The 24,253-nt window shown below is 50.3% G+C and overlaps 1 protein-coding gene across 1 annotated transcript in view; it reads right to left on the minus strand.

Annotated features, from left to right (window-relative positions):
* Positions 1-24,253, minus strand: part of camta1a (calmodulin binding transcription activator 1a) — a 278,218-nt gene that overhangs the window by 38,268 nt on the left and 215,697 nt on the right. The window contains exon 6 of the mRNA XM_042343585.1: positions 2,855-3,008. Coding sequence (XP_042199519.1) covers positions 2,855-3,008 — 154 coding nt within the window. The remainder of the gene's footprint in view (positions 1-2,854; positions 3,009-24,253) is intronic.

Below are 24,253 nucleotides of genomic sequence, written 5' to 3' on the forward strand. Positions count from 1 at the left end.
AACTGGCACTTTGCACTGACTGCAATACCTCAGTGTCAGTGGGAGAGAGAAGCTGCTTAATGCCTTATCTTTACATTTGATACAGTGCCTTTCGCATTCAGAGGATGTCTCAAAGTGCCCTGCAGGACTTTACCGTAAAGTGTAGTGACTGACCTCGGGAGGTCAAAGTGCTGGTGTTAAAAACGTAAACTGGGGGTGGGGGTGGGGGGGTGGTGGGGGTGGGGGGGTGGGTGGGTTCCTGGGAAACATTCCACACCAGGGGATGTGCAAACTGTCTCGTGCGTTTGTGTTACTTATAAAGAAGGAGAGAGAAAGCTCAGAGAGAACGAGTACCGAATATCAAGCAGTTTGCCAGCGTCAACCCACAGTGTCGGTGGCGAGAGCTTTCCAGTCAGCACTCAGCCCCCCCTCTGCTGTGCACAGTCGCCACGCGGAGATCACACTAAATATAGCTCTGCTGGGTCAGCGGGGGCCAAGCCAGAGGGGCTGAGCTGAGGGAGGCTGTCTGAAAGCTTTGATGTAAATGTGCCTCAACACAACTGGTCCTCTCCTCTCAGATCCTCGGGTGATGCAAGTGAAAATCTCACCCCCCGCCCACCCTCTCCAGCGAGTGCCCACTCCTGTGGGGGTGGGTGGGTGGGTGGGGGGATGGCGGGAGGAAGGTTCCATTCACGTCCTCACATCACTGGCCGTAAGCTACAACAACAACAGCAGCAACTTGCATTTATAGAGCGCCCTTCACGAGGGATAGCGTCCTGGAGCGCTTTGGTTAGTGAACACAGGGTCATCCATCGCTGCCCTGTTCTGGTCCAACCTCTACCTACACACACACGCGCACGTCCAACACCCCCCACCCACCCCCCTCCCCCCCCCCCACACACACCCACACATACACCTTCCAGAAGAGATGGGGAAGCTCTGGATGGCAATGTGGAGCCCGCACACCAGGTTGCTAGCGCCGGCCAGTGGCAACGTGCGGTCCTGCGCCTCACCGCATTCCTTCTCTCGTTCTCTCTCTTCTCCCTGAGGCGGTCGTGCTAACTACTCCCAACCCACTGCCCCCACACCTCGGCCTCTTAAGCAGCCGGTGGGACGCGAGGAAGCAATGCCTGACCTCAGGGCTGACCCTAGGGTATCACAAATCCAACTCTTGGCCAACAGGACGTTCGGGGGGGGGGGGGGGAGAGGGAGCAGGGTGCATCCCTCCAGGGGAGAGAGAGAGAGAGAGAGAGTGAGAGAGAGAGAGTGCGGCCAATTGCGCACAGCAGCGTCCCACAAACAGTCGTGGATTGAGTCACCAAATTATAATTCCCTTTTTTGGGGGCGGAATGGGGGCGGAGTGGGGGGGAGGGGGTCAAGGGGGGAATTTAGACAGACCCCTGGGTCTGTAGAACGCCTGAGGATGAGAAAAGGCAATACAAACATACAGAAATCAGAACATCAACATTTCAATAATGCAGAGCTGTGGCTCGATGTGTTTGGCGGAGGGTGGGGGTAGGGGTGGGAGGGGGGAGAGAGAGAGAGAGAGAAAAAGACTCTGAAACCTAGTCCCTGTTGGCCATAGGATCAGAATCCCATCCCCCCCCCCCCACCCACCCAACCACCCAACCACCCCCACCCACCACCAGAACGTGCCACAGCCTCAGAGAGCACACCGCCTCGCTCACCGCTTGTTTGATCCAGAGTCAGGCAAACCTTAACAAAGAACTATAGTCAAGAACACAACATTACCTTCATAGCCAATATCATCCACTGGCGTTCCCTTGGAACAATGCTTTGCCCCGACCCTCGGGGTGTCTCGATATCTCGGAATACCAATACCTGTATGTCACATATAAAATAACAGCTGTACCTCTGATTTCATCCCTCTCTTTTGTCAAATCCAACTACAGTCATTACAGACCCAGGCCTGGCACTGCACCCGCTCTCAGCCGCCCCGACTCCTTTTTCTGTCTTAAAAGTTTTAAGACGCGGCAGAATTGATGGGAAACCCTGTCCGTCCAGTCTTAACGCCGTTGTCTCAATGCCTGAGACCGGATTTTCGGGTTCGACACCAACTGTCTGACAGGCCGAGAGCGGGTGGAATTTCAGGCCCCCAGTGCATCGGTAAACGTGCGATTTGAGATGCTACTGGGTTCTGTCCTTTGTTCCGTTGTACAGGGTTTGTGTGTGTGTGTGTGTGTGTGTCTGTGAGCAGGTGTGGACGAGTGTGAGCAGGTGTGAACGGGAATGTGTGAGGCTGGAAAGAGTCTGATGAACACGGTCAGACAGATCCAGGGCTTCTCTTAACTGTCACTTCCCTCGATGCTGTTACAAGTCACCTGTCGTCAAAACCCTTGGCGCCTGAGCTGGGGAGGGGCTGAGTGGGGGGTGGGGGGCGGTTGAGGGGCCGAGCGAGGGGAGGAGCTGTGCCAGGGGGAGGAAGCCTTTAATGGGGCCGGGGAGAGCGTGGATGTGGCGTCTCTTCTCCAGACTGAATGACTTTGAGAGCAAAAGCAAAAAAAAAAATTAATTTGAGATAATTCGAGAGCGCAGGAGGAAAGCAATCTCCTGAAGTCCAGTGTTGGTGTGTGGGGGGTGTGGAGGGGGGAAGGGGGCGATGGGGCACAGTCCCAAACCCATCATTAAAGGCAGTTTCCAGTCCACAAAACATTCCTTAGCATCCCACGGGGCGAGCCGAGCCAGGCAGACTTAACCCTTGACCCGACTCCCACACGCAGTGAGTAGAAGAGAAAAGCCGTGGGCGGGTCCATCCTCTCCCTCTCCCGTCCCTATCTACGAGTGCTAAAGGGCCGTGGGGTCCGCGGGGAGCGGGGTGGGGTGGGGTGGGGGGGGAGGGAATGGAGACACTCACACATCGGCTTCAGTTGGCTGATCAGTTCCTCCTTCGTCCATTTTGCCCACTCCTTCTTGTCGGTGTTGATGGAGCACAAGATTGGGCCGCAAGGTTTCCCGCAGTCCTCGATGGCCGGCACGTTCAGGTAATGCACTAATACGATGTCGGGGTTCTGTGGAGAAACACAACCAACGTGAGCCGCGGCCTCAATCACTGGGAAAACACAGGGACAGGAGTTCCACCATCTATTGCATCATGGCAACAAATAACCCTCGTATTTGATAATAATAATAATAATGATAATGATAATTCTTGCATTTGATATAGTGCCTTATCATATCCTCGATAAGACGTCTCAAAGCGCTTCACGGGATATAGTGTAAGGCGGCTGTATGTTGACTATTTATTTTGTGGGCAAAACACAGCAGCCAATTGCGCACATCACTGTCCCGCAAATAGCCCCTTTCATGTCAGGAGGACGTCTCAAAGCTCTTAAGTGGATGTACCGTCGAGTGTAGTGACTGTGTATTTTTTCCAAAGCCAACGCGGCCGGCAGTTTTGCACACAGCGATGTCTAGCGAGTGAACGACCACATTTATCCGGGGGGTTATTGGCCTGGACACCGGCCGAGAGAAACTCCCTTTTTGGATTTTGCACCTGAACAGAGGTGCAATTGTATGTGTGTGCGCGTGTGTGTGTGTATGTGTGTGTGTGTCCGTGTGCGTGCTTGTGTGTGTGTGTGTGTGTGTGTGTGCGTGTGTAGGTGGGGGAACGGAGAAAATCACTGAAGGCATCTCCTCTGGGCCCAGTTGATTTATTTATCTAGCTGAATCTTCCCGGACGTCGTGGGCTGAATGTTGAGCAGCTGAAAATGCAAACGTGATGAAGGGAAACACGGCTTAACAACAGTTTGACTTCTGTTTGCAGCTTCATCAGTGCTAAGTGACCAATAAATCACTGCGAAGCTGCATTCCATCCGGCCTACAGCTCAGACATTAATCTAGCGTCAGCTCGTGAAAAATGAAGGGAAAAGGTCACGTTAAAACAGAATTTATACATTATCCAAAAGGTAGTAATAGCTGGTAATGATACTTCACGGTGGATTGGCTTTAGGGTAGCAGCCCTCGATTGGAAATATTCTAAGTCTCGCTCTCTGTTGTGTTAGCGCACAATGAAATAAATCACACGCAAACCAGAAGGAAACCTTACTAGGACCAACCCTGTATGTCTCTGTGTGTGCGTCTCTCATTGTGTCTGTCTGTGTCTCTCTGTCTGTCATCTGTATGTGCGTCTGTGTCTGTATCTCTGTGTCTCTGTACATGTATGTGTCTCTCTCTCTCTGTCTGTGTGTCGGTCTCTCTCTGAGTATGTATCTGTGTGTGTGTGTCTCTCTCTGCGTGTATGTGTATCTGTGTGTGGGTCTCTCTCTGTGCCTGTATGTGTGTCTTTGTCTGTGTGTGTGTGAGTGTGTGCGTGTTGCTCTGTGTGCGTGTCTCTCTCTCTGTATATGTCTCTCTCTAATCCCACACCTGGATTAGATCTCTCACCCTCGCACTCCTGGTCCAGTCCTCACTCCTTTAAAATCATGAACCTGAACGCCTTGCGCACAACTTAAAAAAAAAAATTCCCGACATTCCCAGGCGGCCCGGCATCGGCATTGTGCCTGACACACGGGATTTGGAGGGGGAGCGTCGGTCGGGAGCAAACAGACAGCAACAACAAATTCCATTCAGATAGCGCCTTTCACGTCAGGAGGATGCCCCAAGGCGCTGGATTTCCGTTAGTCAGAATGTCGCATGAATCCCCTGGAATCTCCGTTCCAGCTGTTTGGGACGGCGTTCCCAGTTCTCAGCAATGACGTCACTGGAATGCGCTCGGATCTCTCATTAAGGGTTCGACCCCCAGTGGATGTGCGAACAGCAGCTGCCCTGAAGGTCTCAGCCTCATTTATCAGCGCTTGTTGCTCTCTCGCTCTCTCTGGCTCTCTCTCTCTGGCTCTCTGTAATGCCGCTCAATGCTTCTCAGCACCAACAACTATCGATACGGTCCATTAGAAAGGACGGAAGATTGCTTTTAATGATCAGGGCCTCATGCTGAATGAGCTCAGAGAGCAGTTTATTTTGTGGTAGTTGTAAGTGTGTGTGTGTGTGTGTGCACGCGCCCCAACCGCGTACATACACGTGTACACAAACACATCCACCCGCGTAACACACACACGCACACACACATATAAGAATATAACATAAGAACCTAAGAAATGCGAGACGAAAAAAAGAGCAAGGTCCATCTAATTCATCTTCCACCTTCCTGTCGGTCGTAAGCACATATATCCCGAACGACCCACGTACTATATCCCATAATCTATTTTCTAGCTTAGACACACATGTGTACGCACACACAAACACTCTCGTATGCACGTGTACACACACACACACACACACTCGTACACAGAGGCCCAAGGAATGTTTGAAAGGAGGAACCATCTCTCTCACTCTCTCTCTTAAGTGCCAGAGCTGAATGAGATGTGTAGATTACATTGCAAATGAAATGACATTGGAGTGGCAGCGTGGAATTGCTGGTAATTGCGATGAAGAAAATAAACAATGAACAACTGCTCGGGTCAAGACTCGTCCATCAGGTTTGTGAGATCGTCACCGGGAGATCAGAACAGGCAAAGTTACAGGAGTTTTTGGAACTCGTTCACTCTCTCCTGTCCTATCCTGTGCTGGTCTCGTGCGAGGAGACCATAATAATATTAATAACAATCATTAACACTTAATGCAGTGCCTTATCGTGTCGTTGAGACATCTCAAAGTGCTTCGCAAAGCAAACAGAGTGGGTTGACTGCGTATTTTGTGGTCAAAATGCGGCAGCCGATTGCGCACAGCAGCGTCTCGCAAACAGTCGTGGAGTGAGTGACAACATTTTGTTTTAATTGGATCATTACCCGCCCCCCTCCCCCCCCCCACGAAAGCAATCCGCCACTCGACTGACAACCGGGTAGGAGGACGGACAATCCAGTCAATCCAGAAAGACACAGATGGGGTTAATTCACGACGTTTCACGATGTGTTATCGCAACGAACACAGTCGTGAAATTTCCCTCCGGAATCTGACATCTGTTCACGATGAGGTGTGGCGCGGCCGCTCGCCAGCAGAGGGAGACATCTTCCACTCCACGGTCCAGAGCTGCCGGGGACCGGGGGCACTGAGCACGAGCCGGTCTGGCAATGACCGGCCACTGATCGGAGGCCATTCCTGGCAACTGACACGGTTACGAGCTGTTTGGCATTGGAGGGAAATGTCTGGGAGCGTCAGGGTGTTTAATACACAGCAGCGTTTACAGCTTCAGGGTTCCACAACTCGGGATAAGACCGTACATTGACACCCCTCGGTTTGGGGTGACTGGAGATTGAAATTGGAGTAGAGGTGGAATAGCCCTTAAAATATACAGTTACCTCTTTTGATTGTCGCACAAAGTGGGGACTTGAGGCCGAGACATCGACCACACAGCGAAGTGACATCTCAAAGGGACTGTCCCGCAGGTTGAATGATTTTTCTATCCCTCCCCACCCCCCCCGCCCACACCCCCCCACCCCAGCCCTCCATATTAATAAAATTTCACGGCTGTTCATTAAGTGCATCGATTGCTTCCTCCTCACGCACGGCACGGAGAGATGTCTTATTGATTGGATCTGAAAAGAAATTAAATTAACAGCAAATAAAAATGCAAATAGCAAAAGGGCTTCACCCAGTGGGGAACGCCGTCAAAACCTCAAACTTGGCTTTATTGACTGGTGCCTGAAGAGAGCAGAAAGCAATCGCAAGTCAATCGTGAATCACGTGGGACATGTTCAGTGAAGAACAAGGCCATTCTGCCCATTGTGACTATGCCGTTACTCCTTTGTACTTCATGAATTCCTTCCCCGTCCCAGCCTCGTTCCCCACGTGTGTACGCCTCACTCCTCGGCTCTCGTCCCTGCCTCCTGCGCTCAGCGACAACCAACAACAGGAGGGGAGGTGGCTGTGAACACGGTCGAAGAGGAACGTTGGGGAAAGTGGAGCCTGAGCCAGAACCAGTGAGATGTGGGTACGGAGTTTGGTCCGGGTCAGTATGCGGGCGGCAGAGTTTTGAATGAGTTGGATTTTGTGAACAGTGGAGCNGGGGGGGTTGAGGAGGTTAGATCCGCAGGAGTGAAGACGTCGAGGGGAGCCAAGGAGTATGGCTTCCGTCTTGCGAAGGAAGTTTGCACTCATCCGCCCCTTGATGTCTGCCAGACAAGCTGATATAACATGGGCGGACCTGGAGTTGGTGCTGGAGGAGGCAAAGTAGATATGTGTGTCATCCGCACACACGCGGAAGTTCACCCCGTGTCTGCGGATGACATCGCCTCAACTCCCTTGCTCTACAGCACTCCTCGCCTCCCTCACTCTTCCACTCCTCCTCCACTCTATTCTCTCAATCCCACGCGGGGTGTTAAGCACGGAGTCTGAAGCGTCCCCCTTGGTGTCTGAAGCTCGTCAACTTTGCTCCCGAGTCCTTCACCCCGGGAAGGTTCACCAGGCAGATTGTACCTGACCCAGCTCTTTGGCTGACGCTGTGATCCTGCCTGACTGAGAAGGAGCGAGTGGAAATCGATTTATCTTTCTCCTGAAGGTACAAATGCCATTAATAAGTGGAGCTGAGCTGGAGGAGTTCATGATTGACTGGATATGAAATTCCCAAATGATAACACAAGTGCTGGCTAGTCCAGCCTAGCCCACCCCCCCCCCCCCACCCCCTGTAAATAAATGAACCAGAGACATCTCCTGCTCCAGCCTTCCGTGCTCCTGAAGCCCTCCAGGCCTGATGGATCCCGGCAGTGAACACATCATCATTATGTCCGTCAACATCGCACAAAAGTCTTTGAAAATTATTTAAGGGCAGGTTTAAAAAAAGTCTAAACGCACACTAAAGTTTGCATTCTGTTTCAAAAATAGCCTCTTCCCCCCCGGGCCCCCACCCCCACCACATCCCCCACCCAAAAAAAGTTTTACGATTAAAAATAAATAAAGACGGCTTCAATCTAATGGCCGAGTGGTTTGCGGAGTTTGAAACTGGTTTGGGTATTGCATTGCGCGAGATAGAGCATAACCAGGGAACTCACATTCACAACACACGTAGTTGAGTCGCGAGGGTATAATTTGGTCATTCAATCCACGACTGTTCGTAGGGTCACTGCTGCGTTTCGCCCACAAAACATACAGTCACTCCACTTTACATCTCGAAGATGCGCTGTATCAAATGCAAGGATTCGTCTTATTATTCTTCTTCTTATTATTATTATTTCATTCACCTGGAGGCTCAACAACATTTTACTCTCTAGATAATGGGTGCGTCCAGCTGGGCTGAGGTCTTAGTAATGGGAGAATTACAGGTGTTTTTTTTCAATTAAGAAACAGCGCAAATTAGACCCCAATAGTTTTATTTCGAGCGAGTGGAGGGGACAATCGCGGGAGAGTGATTCTGAAGTGACCTCTGACGCTCTCTGTGTCGTTACACACTCACTATAATTCACAGGTCAAATCCTGCGAAGCTTTGAGGTGTCTTGACGGGGGCAATAAGGCACTAATACCAAAGGCAAGGATTATTATTATTATCTATAAGAGAAATAAAACCAATCTCCAGGATTTTAATCGGGACCGCAAACTGATATAAGCCTAAATAAGGGGATTCTTTGATTAAAGGCACTAAGAAGCGAGTTTATAAAGAGGCTTAATAAATAAACAGTGGGCGGTTGGGGGAGCATTCCTACACTGGTGGGGATGTTGCTGTGAATGGCTGCGAATACACTGACCCATCGCCACACAGCCTTCACCTCCCGTCTCCCCAGACTGGATCAGAGATGGAATGCACACGCACGCCTACAGCAAGGTTTAAGCCATACTGTCGCATCATGAAATTTTTAACAAGAGAGCAATGAATTCTCAGGGACATCGTGACCCCTTTCTCTGCTCCACGTCGCAACTAGTAGAAACAACAAATTGTGTTTTTCCTCTCCCTGTGTCTCCCTCTCACACTCCCTCTCTCTCTCTGTCTGTCTGTGTCTCCCTCTTGCTCTCTTCTCTCGCTCTCGTTTTTTTGGAAATGATTCAAACAGCGCTTTGAATACATGGAATAAAATTCGGAACCAGATTTGATAAAGCCCAACTGCGCCTGGGAGCTCCCTGTGCAAAGCCGAGACTCCGGGCTTGACTTTACAGCTGATTGTCCCACCGTGCCGGCCACAGAGGGGCATTTGTCCTTCGGGTCACCTTGAGCCAACCTGGTGAGCTAAGGCAGCCAGTCAGGCCCCGAAACCAATCAGCAGCCCAATCCTCGCATGTCCGGTCCACATCAAAGCGCTTCGCAGGATGTACTGTCAAGCGTAGTGACTGTATAGATAAACGCGGCAGCCAATTGCGCCCGAAACAGCCATGACGCAGGTGGATGGTCCAGTTTCATCCGTGGGGGAGTGCAGTGCGGAGGGGGAGGGGATTGTCAGCCAGGACAGCGGGAGAAAGACAGACCCTTCTGTTCCCCCAAATGCGGTTCGTGGAATATACCGGAAAGCGAATCGACCGGTACGTCTTGCGGGCGAAACGCGCAGCACGCTGGGTTCCGTGCGACAAAGCCACCAGCGCGGTGACAAGCGTGTAGCGGACGCAGAAGCCCGAGCGTTCCGAAGGGCAGGACGTGTGATTTCGCGTCGGAATGATCGCTGCAGAAGGGCCTGCTGTAAAGCTGTCTGAGAGCACGGACAAGCGGTCTGACAGAGTTAATGCTGTGTGTGCAGGTTTTGGAACAACTAGTGCTAAATACATTTTTAATGACTTGCCTTATTGAAAGGCACCAGCAGTTTAACATCAGGGAAGCTGCACAGTGAACTCATCACTCCGTCTCTCTGTGGGGCTCTGCGAGAGCTCATTACCATTCTCCCACCTCCTGCCTCCGCTCCACCAATCTACAGAGTATAATAGCCTTTCGCTGGGATTAATCTATATATAGGTTTGAACGGTAGAGGCTGCCTCACAGTACAGGCCTATATTTAGGCTTTCGCTTTCATCTCTCCCTGTTTGTGCACTTGTTATAACTCGCCCATCTAGTGGGCCGCCCCAAGTCAGCTTGATGTCCGCCAGCGGTGGCGAGGGCTTACCTTGCTTTCATTTCCTCTGTCCTTTAAACTCAAAAGGAATCGCTGGAAGTGAACGAGAAGCTCGCAGCTGACTCGAGACTGCGCCGAGGCCCTCAGTACTAATAATCCTCGCTTTTGATACAGCTGATACTTATATCACGTCTTCGAGACCGTCTCACACCGCGCCACGGAATACGCTGTAAAGCGAACTGACTTGTATATCTTGTGGGCCAAACGCCGCGATGCTAAACATCAGGTGCCTTTCGCACTGCGCCTTATTCGAGTCGGGAGGACGTCTCGAAAGCGTTATCAGTGCGAAAGTGGGGCGACCGCGCGTTTGTGAGCGAATGCGGGAGTCAACTCGCGCCCGGTGACGTCCCACAAACAGCCGTGAAGTGGCTCGTTTTATCTGGAGGATTGTCGGGCAGGACGACAGAGTCGTGGGATCTTTAACCGGCGCAGACGGGACCTCGGTTTAACGTCTCATCTGAAGGATGGCGTCACCAACAATATAGGGTTCCCCCCCCACCCCACACTCCCCCCCCCCGGCGCGTGAACGGAGTGGAAACTGCGACGTGTGTTAATGTGTTAATCGACTCCAGCGAGAGAGGAAAAATAACCATTTTTAAAAAAATTTGTGCGGCGAGGCCTGGCTGGGTTAATACGAGCTGCCAGAGCTGCTCAGGTACAATCGCCGGTGCAACAGGGTGGGCGAAACCTCACAAAACACAGGCACTCAATAATATTTAACTCCCGCTCCTCTCAGCTCATTCCACCAGTGACCCGCAGTGCAGGGGCGGGCAGACCTGGACCCGGTATATATTTCGCGAGCTCGCAGGAGTCCTAAATTACTCACTCTTTATTGTGAATAATGGCCTTTCTCCAAACAGAAAGATCACACAACTCTCTCTCTCTCTGGAGGTCCGTTCTTCGCTCACTCCTTCTCCCGCGCTCTCTTGCTGCTGTGCTCTGCCTCGGAAGGTCGTGGGCTCGAGCCTCACGTCGGCCACTTTGGGGTCACGCTCCAGAGCTGTACTGAGGGGGGGGGGGTTGGGAGTCGCTGGGAATAATTTTCGGTTCGCCCGGCGTCTTGTCCTGACAGTCTTCCTGGATAAATCACCCATTCACTTCCTACCTGGTTTGTGGGATCTTGCTGTGCGAAAGTGACTGCTGTGTTTGCCCATAAATCCAGTCACTTCGCCAAAGAGTAATTAACTGACCCGGACACTGAGCCCACCTCGACGCCCGCTTTATAATAATAATATTACTTGCATTTGATATAGCGCCTTATCGTGTCGCTGAGACGTCCTGAAGCCTACTTAGTTATGCCTCTCGTTGTTTTAAAGACTAAACGAGCTGCGGGACTTGAGGAACGCAATTCGTATATTATTCCTTCCATCTTAATCATTCTGTGTTTTTTTTTGGGGGGTGGGGGGGGGAATGGGGGTGGCGTTTGCTCATTAAAGAGGGGATGTCAGCACTGAGCAATGTACCACTGGCTTCTCCTTCCCAGCAGTAAAGCAATTAGAATCAGGGTCCAACACTCCTTCACTCTCTCCCAACAGGCGATGTACAGGGTTGACTTAAGGCTCCGTCCAGCCCAGTCCTATTAAGCATTTCCAGCTCTCACCAAGGGAAATATTGGGATGAAATTGTATATTCCGAACTAAATTCCCTTTTTAATCAAGGAGAGAAGTTGGAATGTATTTCGAAACGCACTCAAGTTGACAAGCAGCGGCTGATGAGACACCGCAAAAGCCTCATCTTTTCCTCTCGACCACGACTTGTGTCGTCAACGCAAGCGGTGAACGAGGGCGCAGCAATCGTCTGCCCACCAGGCCTTCGCTCAACCGTTTTCTTAAACCGTCAGCAAAGAACTAAACCTGCCCGCAGTCTCCTGCCACCACCATCCCAATCCTTGAAGCGGATCTGAGAATTTCATGCAGCAAAAAGCCCCCCAAATAATGTCCATCGTCACTTAAACGTTCACTGGCAAATCTCCGTGTGGAGGCAAGGCCAAACTAACACTCCGCTCCTGTTAACGCTGAAAGCCACAGCCCTAACACATAGGCTGGTCCTAGCTGGACAAGCAGTGGGAAAGCTTGCCAGACCGTGCTATCAATGGCAAGCCGTGTGGTTTTAGCCGGTTAGACTCCAGCAGTTACACTCTTGAGCTCCCCCCAAAGCCTTGGCTCTTGCCCACCTGCGCCTAATACTTTCCGGAATTAGGTAAGCAGGAAGCGTCCCTCCAGGGAGGGAGAGAGAGAGAGAGCGCGTATTCCGTTTCAACAATCTATCGCTGGGATTTCCACGTGTAGGTGAGGACGCATGGAATTCTCAGCTCGGTTTGGAGACTCTTAAGCAACGGTGATGTGTTCCCGCACATGTCAGACAACCGGCTGACCAAAAAAAGAAAGGTTAACTTGGTGGTTTTTCCTTCACCTGTTTTTGACGTCTCTGCCTCCTCCCGTGAGTAGCTCATTTGCGTAAGAGTAATGTTAAGAGCCAGCAAGGTGGGGCAGGTAATTAGAGAGGAAATCTATTAAGATGCTAGGAGAGTGCGAGGCTGTGCCCTGCACACACACGGAGGGGCATCAATTCAAAATCATCACAACAACAAAGTGAGGAGAGGTGAGGAGGATTATTTCTTGCACAGAGAGTGGGGGTGGGGAGTCAGGAGGTGGAATATGGAGGACGTCTCAAAGCTTTTCACAAAGCCGGCTGTGCACCCGAGCTGTGGGGAGGGTGAGGGGTGGGCGAAGGAAGAATGACCTCAAGCGAGATTGAAGAGGTTAAGTGTCGAGAGGGACTTAGGAAGGGTTAGAAAGGTGGGGAAGGGGAGGGGTGAGGTGGGGTGGGTGGGGAGGGGTGCTCAGTTTAAGAGGCAGAGAGAGAAGGTTCAAGGCGTAGCAATAATTATCCTTGCATTTGACGTAGCGCCTTATCAAAGCGCTTCACAGGACAGACTGTAAAGTGAATTGACTGTATATTTCGGGGGTGAAACGCGGCAGCCAATTGCGCACGGCGGTGTTCCCGTAGACAGCGGTGGATCGAAGTGACCAATTTATCATTGGGAATTATTATTATTGAAGGACGCTGGCGAGGCTGAGCGCAGGAATTGAAACGCTCTACGTTCTCACTTCGCAGCCATCATTACTGGACGGACGTCTGATGTGCTGCTCTCTCTCTCTCTCTCGCTGGCTAGGGGGCACTTCAATAAAACATAATAAGGTCATAATAAATTAATCGTGAAGATATCTGCTGAGAAAAGAGATATGGTGTGTGGGGGGGGGGGGGGGGGGGGGAGAGGGAGGCGAAGGCAGAAATCACATCAAAGAGAGCCTTAAAATGCTAACAGCGCTACACTACTAACAGTCACGCAATTGTGGTCAGATTCAAGCAGAATAGACTTGACGGGTGGGGGAGGGGGGATTGGGAGTGGGTGGGGGGGGGGCGTGAGTTTTTTTCTGGCAAGTTCGTACATTTTGTGTACGACTCGAGCAAGACATGGGATTGACCTTCAGAGAATACGCTGTATAAATATACGCTTGTGGTGCTGTTTTGTATCAAGCACAAGGATTAACAGGATCTCTTAACCGTTGTCGGAGGTTACTGTGCATTTCGCAGACTGAAACAATCAGCTCCCCCGTTGTGGGGATTAATATAACAATAATAATCCTTGCATTTGATATAGCGCCTTATCACATCTTCCAGACGTCTCAAAGCGCTTCACAGAATAGACTGTAAGGTGATTTGACCGTATATTTGTGGGCGAATTGCGCACAGCAGTGTCCCCACAAACAGTCGTGGATTGAAGTGACCAATTTATTATTGTGTGTTTTTTTCTTGAGGGATTATTTATTAGGCGTGTGGAGTAAGGAAACTTGCCCAAGGTTTCGCCCTGCCCATACCATTGCAAGCCATTTATTCCCTGCCCATGTGGACTTGTGTGGAGTGCCAGAGATTGGCGGTTAGAGCTCTTGCCTCAAAAACGAGAGGACCCGGGTTCGATTCCCAGGCAGCACGACACCCGAGGCAAGTTTCCTTACTACACACTCCCTTGTTTACCCAGGAGTAAGTAAAAACCCTGTTGTTAGTCATTCAGCGGATCACTTTCCGGGAGTGATAATCCCCTCGAAAAAAAACATTAAAAAATGTGTTCACTCAAACCACGCCGGTTTGTGGGGACGCTGCCGGGCACAATTGGCTGCTGCCTTTCACCCACAAAACACACAGTCAATCCACTTTGCGGTATATTCTGTGAAATGCTTTGAGACGTCTCAACGACATGATAAGGCGCTATACCAAATGCAATGATTGTTATTATTATTATACACCTGACAACAGGTGGCTGTCTACCCATCAGCTGATGTGATAACGACAACAACAACATGCATTTACATAGTGCCCCTCACGCAGGGCGGGGTCCCAGGGCATTTGGCTGTGTCTAGAGCATTAAGCAGTGAATACGTTACGGTTATAATAAAGCCACAAAGCGGGTCAGTCTATTGAAGCCTGGGAACGCCAAACTTGTACCCAGACATCAAACGGGTACCGTTCCAGGCCCATTACCCACTGTCGTCAGCCTACTATCTAATTTGTTTGCGTCAATAATGCAGTCAAAGGATTTATCTCACTTGCAAATGAGGATTCATTTATTGGTTCAATAAGCTAGAAAGAATTAGAAATAGAGAGAACATCAACCAAATTCAGGCTCCCTGCCAACACACCGTCAAACAGATTGCCTTTCTCAAAGAACACCAGTTCACAGGATTGGAATTGTTTTAGGGAGGGGATGGGTGTGTGCGTGTGGGTGGGTGTCTGGGTGGGTGTGTGCGTGTGCGTGTGTGTGGGTGTGTGTGTGGGGAGGGAGCAAATGTAGTGACTGTGGATGTGGGTGACTGATTATAGTGTGGAATTCTGCCAATCAGGTTCCATTGACTGCACTCCGACACGCCAACGAGAGGGCAATTGGTTGAAGAAGACACCGGACAGACATGAGACCGACACCAAATTGACTCCCCTGCTGTGGGAGAGACAGAGGGCGGATGTGGATCAGGAGGAATATTGGCCGAAATATTGCGTTTGGAATTTCCATTTGTTTTTTTTCAAATTGAAGGATGTAATTTTCTGCCCAACTAATTTTGCGAACAGCCTCGCTCTTTCACAGACAGATCAATCCCTCAGCAGCCTGGCTCCCTGCGCCAACGCAGCCTCCACGTAATATTAATAAGGACTAACTAATGATGAAGCATAACGGGGAAACTTCAGCTCATCACTCTGTGCTGAACATTCGAGCCGTTTAATGCTTTGTGTGTGCCAGTGTGCGCGTGCGAGTCTGTGTGTGTAGGAGTGTGTGTGCGTGAGCGCGCAAGTTTGTGTGTGCAGGAGCGTGTGCGCGCCCGCGTGCGCGCGTGAATGGATTTGTGCAAGTCTGTGTGGGTGTGTGTGTGTGTGCATGTGAGTGAGTGTGTGCGCAAATGCGTGTCAGCGAGCGCGTGTGCAAGCGAGGCTGCGTGTGAGTGTGTGTTCGAGCGAGTGTGCGAGCGTGTGCACGTGCAAACCAGTGTGTCTGTGAGTTTGTACAAATGTGTGTGTTTGCTCTGTGTGTGTGCGTGTGTGTGCGTGTGCATGCGTGCTTGTCAGTCTCTCCAATATACCCCTCTGAATCAGGTGAAATGTTACAGCAACCACTGTAGGTCTGATGGTTAGCACAGGACACTTTCAGATGGACTTCCAGCGGCCTGAAAAATCATATTGCCTGTTGGATATCGATAAGAGTCTAAAAATAGCCTCGCGGATCGGAGCTGAGCACCTTGTACAGTGTAAACAGGCCAATTATTATTACACCCACGTAAAAGGCCTAATGGATTTTTTCTTTCGGCAATTAAAAAGCTATTTGTCACACACCAAGATATATGGGGTGATATTGGCAGATATTACTCTTCTGTACCACCGGCTGTGGCAGAGACAGTCAGATGAAGCCGGCCAGGTCTGGCTGATGAATGGGGGCAGGCTGATGCCAGGGTGAACAGTGCTAACGTCAGCAAGATTCTCCTGCAGTGTTAACTCCTTCCAAACTGTCACGCACTGGCACCTCGGCGTGGCTCGGTGCCTCGGTAGCTCTAAGCTCGCACGCCCAGGACCAAGCTCCAGTGAGGTTCTGGGGGAGCGCTGAACTGTTTGAGGCACTGTCCTTCAGATGAGGTGTTAAACCGAGGTCTGGTCTGTGCCTGTTCATGCGGACGTTATAAATACCACAACTCAAGCAGAAAAGAGACGCGAGTTTCTCTCGCCCGGTGTCTTGGCTGACAGTCCCCCAAGATAAAAGATACTTAAAACGTGGCGCCAACATGTCACCCACCACGTCACGCCAACACATAAAGCCAACACGTCACAGCAAAACATCACGTCAGCATGGCACGCTAACACTTACGCCAATATGTCACTGGAAGACCAGCCGGGGACATTGGTCACTCATGCCAGTCCAGGGTGGCGCGCACCCTCTTTATATGCTCGCCCCCCCCCCCACCCCCAACCACCCCCACTTACAGCAGCACATTCAGAAATCTCAGCAACACCCCCCACCCCACACCTCCAATTCGCGGTCCCAGGTCCCAACGTAAAGCTCTTCGAGACATCTTGCCGATGTGAAAGGCCATGCATACAATTGTTATTGTAACGAGCTCCTGAGGCCTCAAATTCCACCTGGTGTTAGCCTGAAGCCTGTGTCTGCAATGTAAGATTGTGCAAAACTGGGTTAAAATCCTGGTTCAATCTCAGTTTGGAAACCAGGCTTGCCCCAGGTCTCTGCAAGAACCGACTTCCAAGTGTCGGCAGAAGTGAAGCTAATTTAACACAACCGTCTGCGGGCTCGGATCATGAGGAATTTCAGGTCTCGGGGGCTTTTACAGTGGGCAAATAGGCCCGAGCACGGCTGCTGTTGAACATTTTCTCAGTGAAAGTGACTTTGAAGTTTTATGTTTGAAAGCTGTGAAAGTCGTGCTGAAAAGGTCATGTTTTACTGATCCTGTATCACATCCCGCGCCTGTTAGCAGTTGCTGTGAGGGTTGGCATTTAAGACAAAGCTTCTCCTTTTAATGGGGCCTCCAGAGAGCGAGCTTCGCAATTACCTGGGTGCTCAGCAACCTTTGTCACAGCGCTCGCGGTGAGGCCAGGCACCAACAATGCCAGCTCCACACTTCCTCTCAACACCTCAAACTTACTTCACGTAACTCAGTAAATGTACATCTGAGGACAAGGCAAAGGCCACCCGACTCACTCGCTCAGCTCGCTCACTCGCTTAACTCGCTCTCACGCACGCTCGACTCAAGTCTCCCACTCTAATTGTTTCATCTTCGTCTACCCTAAACTGCATCTGCCACCTCTCTGCCCGTCTAGCCCGAATACCTGAATCCTTTGAAACTTGCCCGCATCAGCGGTCCCCTGCATTGCTGTGAAGTGCTTGAGGTGCTCATGCTACATGCAAGTTGTTGTTGTAGCTTCAACATCCTGAACAGGACGGGGAAAAAGCCAGCGTTCTGGTTCAGAGGCCCCCCAAATTCTACCTCTACCTCCAAATTCTAAGTCTTATCTTAGATAGATAGATAGATAGAGAGAGAGAGAGATAATGAAAATAATCCTTGCATTTGATATAGCGCCTTATTGCATCTTCAGGATAAGCAAATATTATTACAGATAGGTAAACAGACAGACAATCAGGGTGGGTAGGTAACTAGGCAGATAGGTAGATAGACAGGTAGACATGCAGCATTGGTTATATGATATTGAGAGAGATAAAATCCAATAAAAATGTAACATGTAAAGCACACACAGATGGAATGTGGCAGCACTTGGCTTCAGTTAGGACCAGACTGGAATGGTAAGTCATTCCATTGGAGTCCAGGCATATCGAAGGCTGTTAATAACAGGCAGCGCGAGGGAAGCTGGGAGGTGGTCTCATAATTGTACATTGAGTGAATGGAGCATTTAGTGTCTCTCTGCAGTGCCCGATAATAATTTGCTTGATAATTCATTCTCAATTCAACTGGATACATCAACAGATAAACACAATATGGGGCATCTTGCCCCATCTCGCCTGATCTCTTTTTTTTAGATCGTTTTCGACCCATTCCGTGGGGTGAAAAACAGACCATTGGTGACTGGATCCTGGGTGGTGGTGGTGGTGGAGGGTGGTTGGGGGGGGGGGGGGGAGACTGCTGTCTTTTTAATTAGCATTTTTCCAGTGCATCGAAACGTCTCAAAGTGCTTCGCAAGTAATTGCTGCGAAGTGTAGTTAGCCACTGTTTCTGTAGGCGCCGTAGCAGCCACAAAGCCACACAACCAGCTCGGAGGTGAGCGAGTTATAATAACAATAATAATCCTTGCAATTGATACAGCGCCTTATCACGTCTTTGAGACGTCCCAAAGCGCTTCACAGAAAAGTGAATTGACTGTATATTCTGTGGGCGAATCTTTAATCAGCCAGATCCGTTTGAATAGACAGACGACACTTTGGTTTAACGTCTCACCTGAAGGACGGGACTTCCGACAGTACAGCACTGAGTGCCAGTCTGGACCGTGAGCTCAAAATCCCACCGTGGAGTTTGAACTCACAGCCTTCGGATCCAAAGACAAGGGAGCGACCATTGATTTTTATTTCTAAGTCGGGTTCTAACAACAAACACATACAACGATAAACCATCGACGTTGCATCAAATTGGCTCTCAATTCCTGGCCTGACCTCCCAAGCTGCATCTTGATTTTTTTCTCTCCCCTTCTCAACACTTTGCTCCTCAGAATAATCCTGTTCACGTCAGTTTCAGATTACTTCCTTTGGCCCGAGATTAGATTTAAAAGGTTAATCTGTCTGTGGTTCCTGTCTTATCAACTCGTGTCTGTCAGGACAACAGTAAAGTCCAAATCACCTCCTGGGTCATGAGAACTATCATGCTCTCACTCCACTCCCTCTGATCTCCCCGGTTCTTTCTTCCTCTAACGAGGACGATTGATTTACTGGAGCTGTGGTTTTGCTTTTCTTTTTGGAAAAATATCATTTACGTTTTCATATTTATTTTTCAAAGAAGCCTCTGAGCCGTACCGTGGCAAGCAGGCTGGCGTTCGCTGCTGCTCCCTGTCTGAAGTCGCCCACGCCTTCAACTGTTGCCGTGCCTTTACCAGCACACAGCCCCTCGCTCGGAGACGTACATGCGCTAATTAAGATGAAACATCTGCTTTGAGCAACCGTACGAGGCAGCCTCAAACCTCTTTGATGTGTGTTAAACCAGGAGAACTCCCTTTGTCTGTGTGTTAAATATTTTGTTTCGCCCGCAAAATACAGTCAACCACTTCACAGTATATACTTTGAGATGTTTCGACAACATGATAAGGTGCTATATCAAATGCAAGGATCATTATTATTATTATAATTATTATTATTAAACCACGAGAGCTCCCTCCGTCTGTGCATTGACGCCCCAGTTGCCCCCAAAGTATCCGAGAGCAAGAGGACGTACGAACCAGGGCAACAACAACAACAACAAGAAGATTCATTTATTATAATAATAATAATAATAATCCTTGCATTTGATATAGCGCCTTTCACGTTGGGAGGACGTCCCAAAGCGCTGTACAGTTGGGTCAGGACCCGAGCAGGGGGGAAATGGTCAGGGTGAGGGGAGGGAAGGAAGGGAGCGAGGAGGGGGGAAATGGTCAGGGTGAGGGGAGGGAAGGGAGGGAGCGAGGAGGGGGTAGAGAGTCGAGAGGGGAGCTGAAGGCTGAAGGTCAAAGAGAAAGGTTTTGAGACCGGCCTTGAAGGAGGAAAGGGAGGAGGCGGCGAAGGCACTGGGGATGGAGTTCCAGAGCCTCGGGGCTGAGAAGCTGAAGGCCCGACCACCGATGGTGGGGCGGTTGGGACGGGGAATGTGGAGCAGACCGGAGCCAGAGGAACGGAGGGTACGGGCAGGTAAGTAGGGGGATAGTAGGTCGGAGAGGTAGGAGGGAGCGAGGCCGTGAATGGCCTTGTAGGCGAGGATGAGGATCTTGAATTGGATCCTCTGGGGGTGGGGAGCCAGTGGAGGCGAGCGAGGGCGAGGGTGGGAGTGATGTGGTCACGAAGCAGGCTCGAAGACACATCCGTTGCATGTGAACTACACTCAATCCAGCCACGGACTGAAACCATTAACATTAACCGTGGTACTAATTAACCTCATCAAGCTCTAATTATCCACCTGCTGATTAATTAGTTTCCACAAAGCTGCCATTTACAGACAGTCACATCAAACAATCTCCAGTAAAGTAAGATCTTTAACAGCCCTGGGTAGCTGGCTATTAAACCTGAAGAGGTCATTGCGGGGGATGTGTGTAAGGTGAGCTGGCAGGATAGGATTAGCAACACTGGTCTTCAGTTGTCAACCTGACTCAATCGGCCGCGCTCTCGGGGAATGCTTATGGGGTTCGAGCTCCATGGTCAGGACGTGAGCTCACAGTGCAGGCTGACGCTCCAGTGCAGTGCTGGGGGAAATGGTGTGTTGTAGGGTGAGAGAGGGGAGAGAGAGAGAGAGAGAGAGAGAGAGAACGAGAGAGAGAGAGAGAGAGAGAGAGAGAGAAAGGGAGTGAGAGAGCGCGAGTGAGTAGCTGATGCTGGAGGGGAGGATAAACTTCGAGATGAAGCTGCCCTCCTGGAAATCGAAAAGAATTGAAGCCCTGGTTTACAGCGAGCCTGTGTCCCAAATCAGGGTGAGGGGGGCGGGTCGCTGTTGGTTTGGAGTAAAGCAGAAGGTGACATAAAACGCTTGTGGAAACCACATTGATACTCCACTCGGGGCACAATGCCCTCTATTTCTTTCACGGCTGATTTCACCAACAAATGAGGCATGAAAGCGTTTAAAGGTTGGAATTTGAAACGCTTATCGCGCGCTGAGGTCAGGCTGTGAACGTTCCCAGCGCCGAGATCCCGCTCACACGCCGCAAAATAGCAAACGTGTCCGTCTCGCCAAGTCCCAAAGCTGATCTTAATCCACAGTTCACAGGGCGACCGCACGGAGTGACCGGAGGATTGCTGGTCAGGATACAGGAGAGATGAAACTGCCTTCTCTTTCCCAGCGTGGGGTTTGAACCCCACAAAGTTTCTGACCCAGAGGTGAGAGTGGAAGCCAGGCTGAACCTGAGCCTCCGTATCACAAAAGGGGGAAACTACGCCCAACATTTCATTCTGTGGCAGTCGCACTCTCCTGTAGTAAAACTCCTGCTCTTGATTGTGAGCAAACCTGCGATTCTCCGAGGAGCATGAAAAACGAAATGGGGCAGAATCAATGAAGCAAGTCGTGATCTGCTTTTACAACACCTGATAAAAGATTGTCACAAAGAGCAGTGAGCTGGTGCTCTGAACCGCTCAGCACTTCAATGTCATTTTAATAACCGGTCTCCGATGAAAGGCCTTGGTGCGGAGCGTCTAAGATGAATTGATCCTCTCTGTGGTGATAATAACACGATCAATACTCAATCGTTCAGGAGATGTAGGATCGCAGCTGATCGTTCCCTGATTCCTGGTCTCACGGTTAGGCATCAGTTGCTCAATCAGGGGATTTAGGTGTTGTTCGCCAGTTGGTAGTACCCTCAACTTCGAGTCAAAAGTTAGTGGGTTCAAGCCTCAAAATTGGGACTTTGCGCTCACAGACTAGGCTGGCACTTAAGTGGATTGCTGCATTATTGCAGCTGCCGTTCTTTGGATGAGGTACGCTCTCCGAGACGCTACCCCGGGTGAGGGGGGGGCGACATAAATGCACGTTGTTGTTGCTGTTATACCGAGATCCCATCTTCCCGTTCGGGTGGCCGTTAAAAAGATCCCACGGCACCATTCGAAAAGAGAAAGTAGTTTCTCCCGGTGGCACCGGCCGGCAATCCTCCCTCTGATAAAGTTGGCCATTCACTTTATGGCTGTTTGCCGGATGTGGCCGTGCGTAAATTGGCTTCTGCGTTTGCCGACAAATAACACAGTCACTACATTTTGCATTAAGAATATAATAAACTGGTGAAACGGGGGGGCTGAATGGCCTCCTCCTGCTCCTGCATGACAATTTACCACACCTCGCTTCAGCTTTTCTCTCTCTGCTCTTCGCACCTCTCCCACCGTTGTACAAACAAGCTCGGTCTTTTTTTCCTGTGAACTGTTAACCGCTGTTAACAGTCGCTGTTAACCTTTCACAGATTGCAGGCTTCCTGGCGATATTAACACGGCCTGAAAGATTAAGACTGTTCGCCTAACAACATTTCAATGGGGAGAATAGTTTCCCAGAAATTTGGGTTTGGGATTGACACGCTTGCAAACGAAAGCTAACTCTCTGGATAGAACAAGGACAGCACAGGACCCTGCCTGCAAATGAGTCGGTTGCAGCTGGCGCTCAGGGGGGACATAAATCTTGAATGAAATTGAACTCAGCTGACGTGAAATGTATGGATCCCTGAAGAGGACATCTTGTAGATATCATTGTAAGGTCATTGCTGGGGCCAGTGAGAGCGAGTGTGTTGTTTTGTTCAGCAGCAAAAAAGGGGCGAGGGTATCAGTGCCTCCGATGTCGAAACATTTCAAACAAAGCGCTTCACGCGAGGAATTGTAATTTCTGTGTGTTTTGTGGGAGAGCAAATTTCCACACAGCAAACGCCCTACAAACAGCCACGAAGGGAATAAGCGATTTGTCTGGAGGATTGTCAGCCAGGACACCGGGCAAAACTCCCTGCTCTTTTCCGATAAGAGTCACGAGACCTCTACAGTGCGTCCTGCCCTGAAAGACGGTGTCTTCGACAATACAGTGCTTCCCCCCACCCCTCCCCAGTTCTGCACTGGAGGATTAGCTTCCACTGTGAGCTCAAAGTCCTCGAAACTGCAACCATCTGCCCCCACACGGGCGAGAGTGCTGTTAATTGAGCCAAACTGGCCTCCGCTGATGGATAGAGCCGGACACAGTTCAGCTTAGCTACCGGCTGAGCGTTCCTGATCTGGTTTGCGAGCTGCCTAACCTCTGTGTTATTGAGGTGCTGAAAAGATCATTGGAGGTGGTGGCTTCGGTTCAAAGGATACTCAGTGTTCCGTGAAGCCAAGGGAGAGAGAATATGAAATGCGCAGCACCATCAAAAATCAACACAAAATAATTAATGAGATATATTAACAAGATTGCGGCGCTCGTGTTAATTAAAGGCACGCAGCATTTTAAGGAACTTATTAACGCTGATGGTATTTGCGGATTCCGAGGCTTAAAGGTCGAAGTGACTCAACCAAGGTTAAGCACTTGCCGAGGCTGTAAAGTGACTGCTGGGACGTGATTACGAATCCTTTAACAAAGAGCCGGTTGGTGTAACAGACAGCAGAGACTTGGGATCTGTCTGTGTGCTCGTGTATCAGTGCCTGTCGGTGAGGCTGCTGTCGACAGCGTTAAGAGTCTGCACCAACACAGCCATTGTCATCCCATTGCCCCCGACACTCGCCTCTGGAAGTCTGGGAGTGATGGGAAGAGAGCTGACAGATAACAACCTCCCCTAATTCCTTCTCCAGCCCCATTGAGGGAATGAGAATGAGTCCCTCTTCGCGCCCCCCCACTCCCACCCTATCGACACCGACACATGCGTGGAGAACGGGCAAACACACTAGACCCCAGTACAGTATTATTATTATTATTCTAGTGCCCAGATTTACCTCAGGCCTAGACCGGTTAAGTGACGTGCCAGCACTAGCACAGGTACGATATAGAGACCTGTAGCGTATTGGTTAAATCACTCGCCTCACTTCGCTCGCCTTGCAAGGGAGAGGACCCGGGTTCGATTCCCAAGCGGGGCAAAACCTTAGGCAAGGTTCCTCTGTTTACCCAGCAGTTAGTAGGAACCCGGTTGTTGGGCGCTGAATCAAATGCAAGGTTTATTTATTATTATGATGCCGGTCAGCCTCCTCCTGTGCTGTAACATCTACAATTCCGGAAGGCTGACGGAGACAGCTTGTGGCTGGCACGAGGAATCAGTGCTCAAAGAGTTAATTATGTTTAACTGGATGATTTCCTCTGGATGTAAGGTGCTGGCTCTTGACCCGAGAAATGTCGGAGAGAAGAGAAGCAGCTTCCCTGAATCCGTCCCTCACGGCAAATCGCAGGAAGCTGCAGCTCCAGAAATTAGTGATTCCGCACACGCAGGAAATCGGCCATCAAATGATTTCTGAAGGAAGGATTTAATTGGGAGCTGAACCGGAAAAATCATTATTTTTTTTTACAGAGAAAATA

Source organism: Callorhinchus milii, unplaced genomic scaffold (genome assembly GCF_018977255.1).
Source record: "Callorhinchus milii isolate IMCB2004 unplaced genomic scaffold, IMCB_Cmil_1.0 Scaffold24, whole genome shotgun sequence".
Classification (NCBI taxonomy): Eukaryota; Metazoa; Chordata; class Chondrichthyes; order Chimaeriformes; family Callorhinchidae; genus Callorhinchus; species Callorhinchus milii.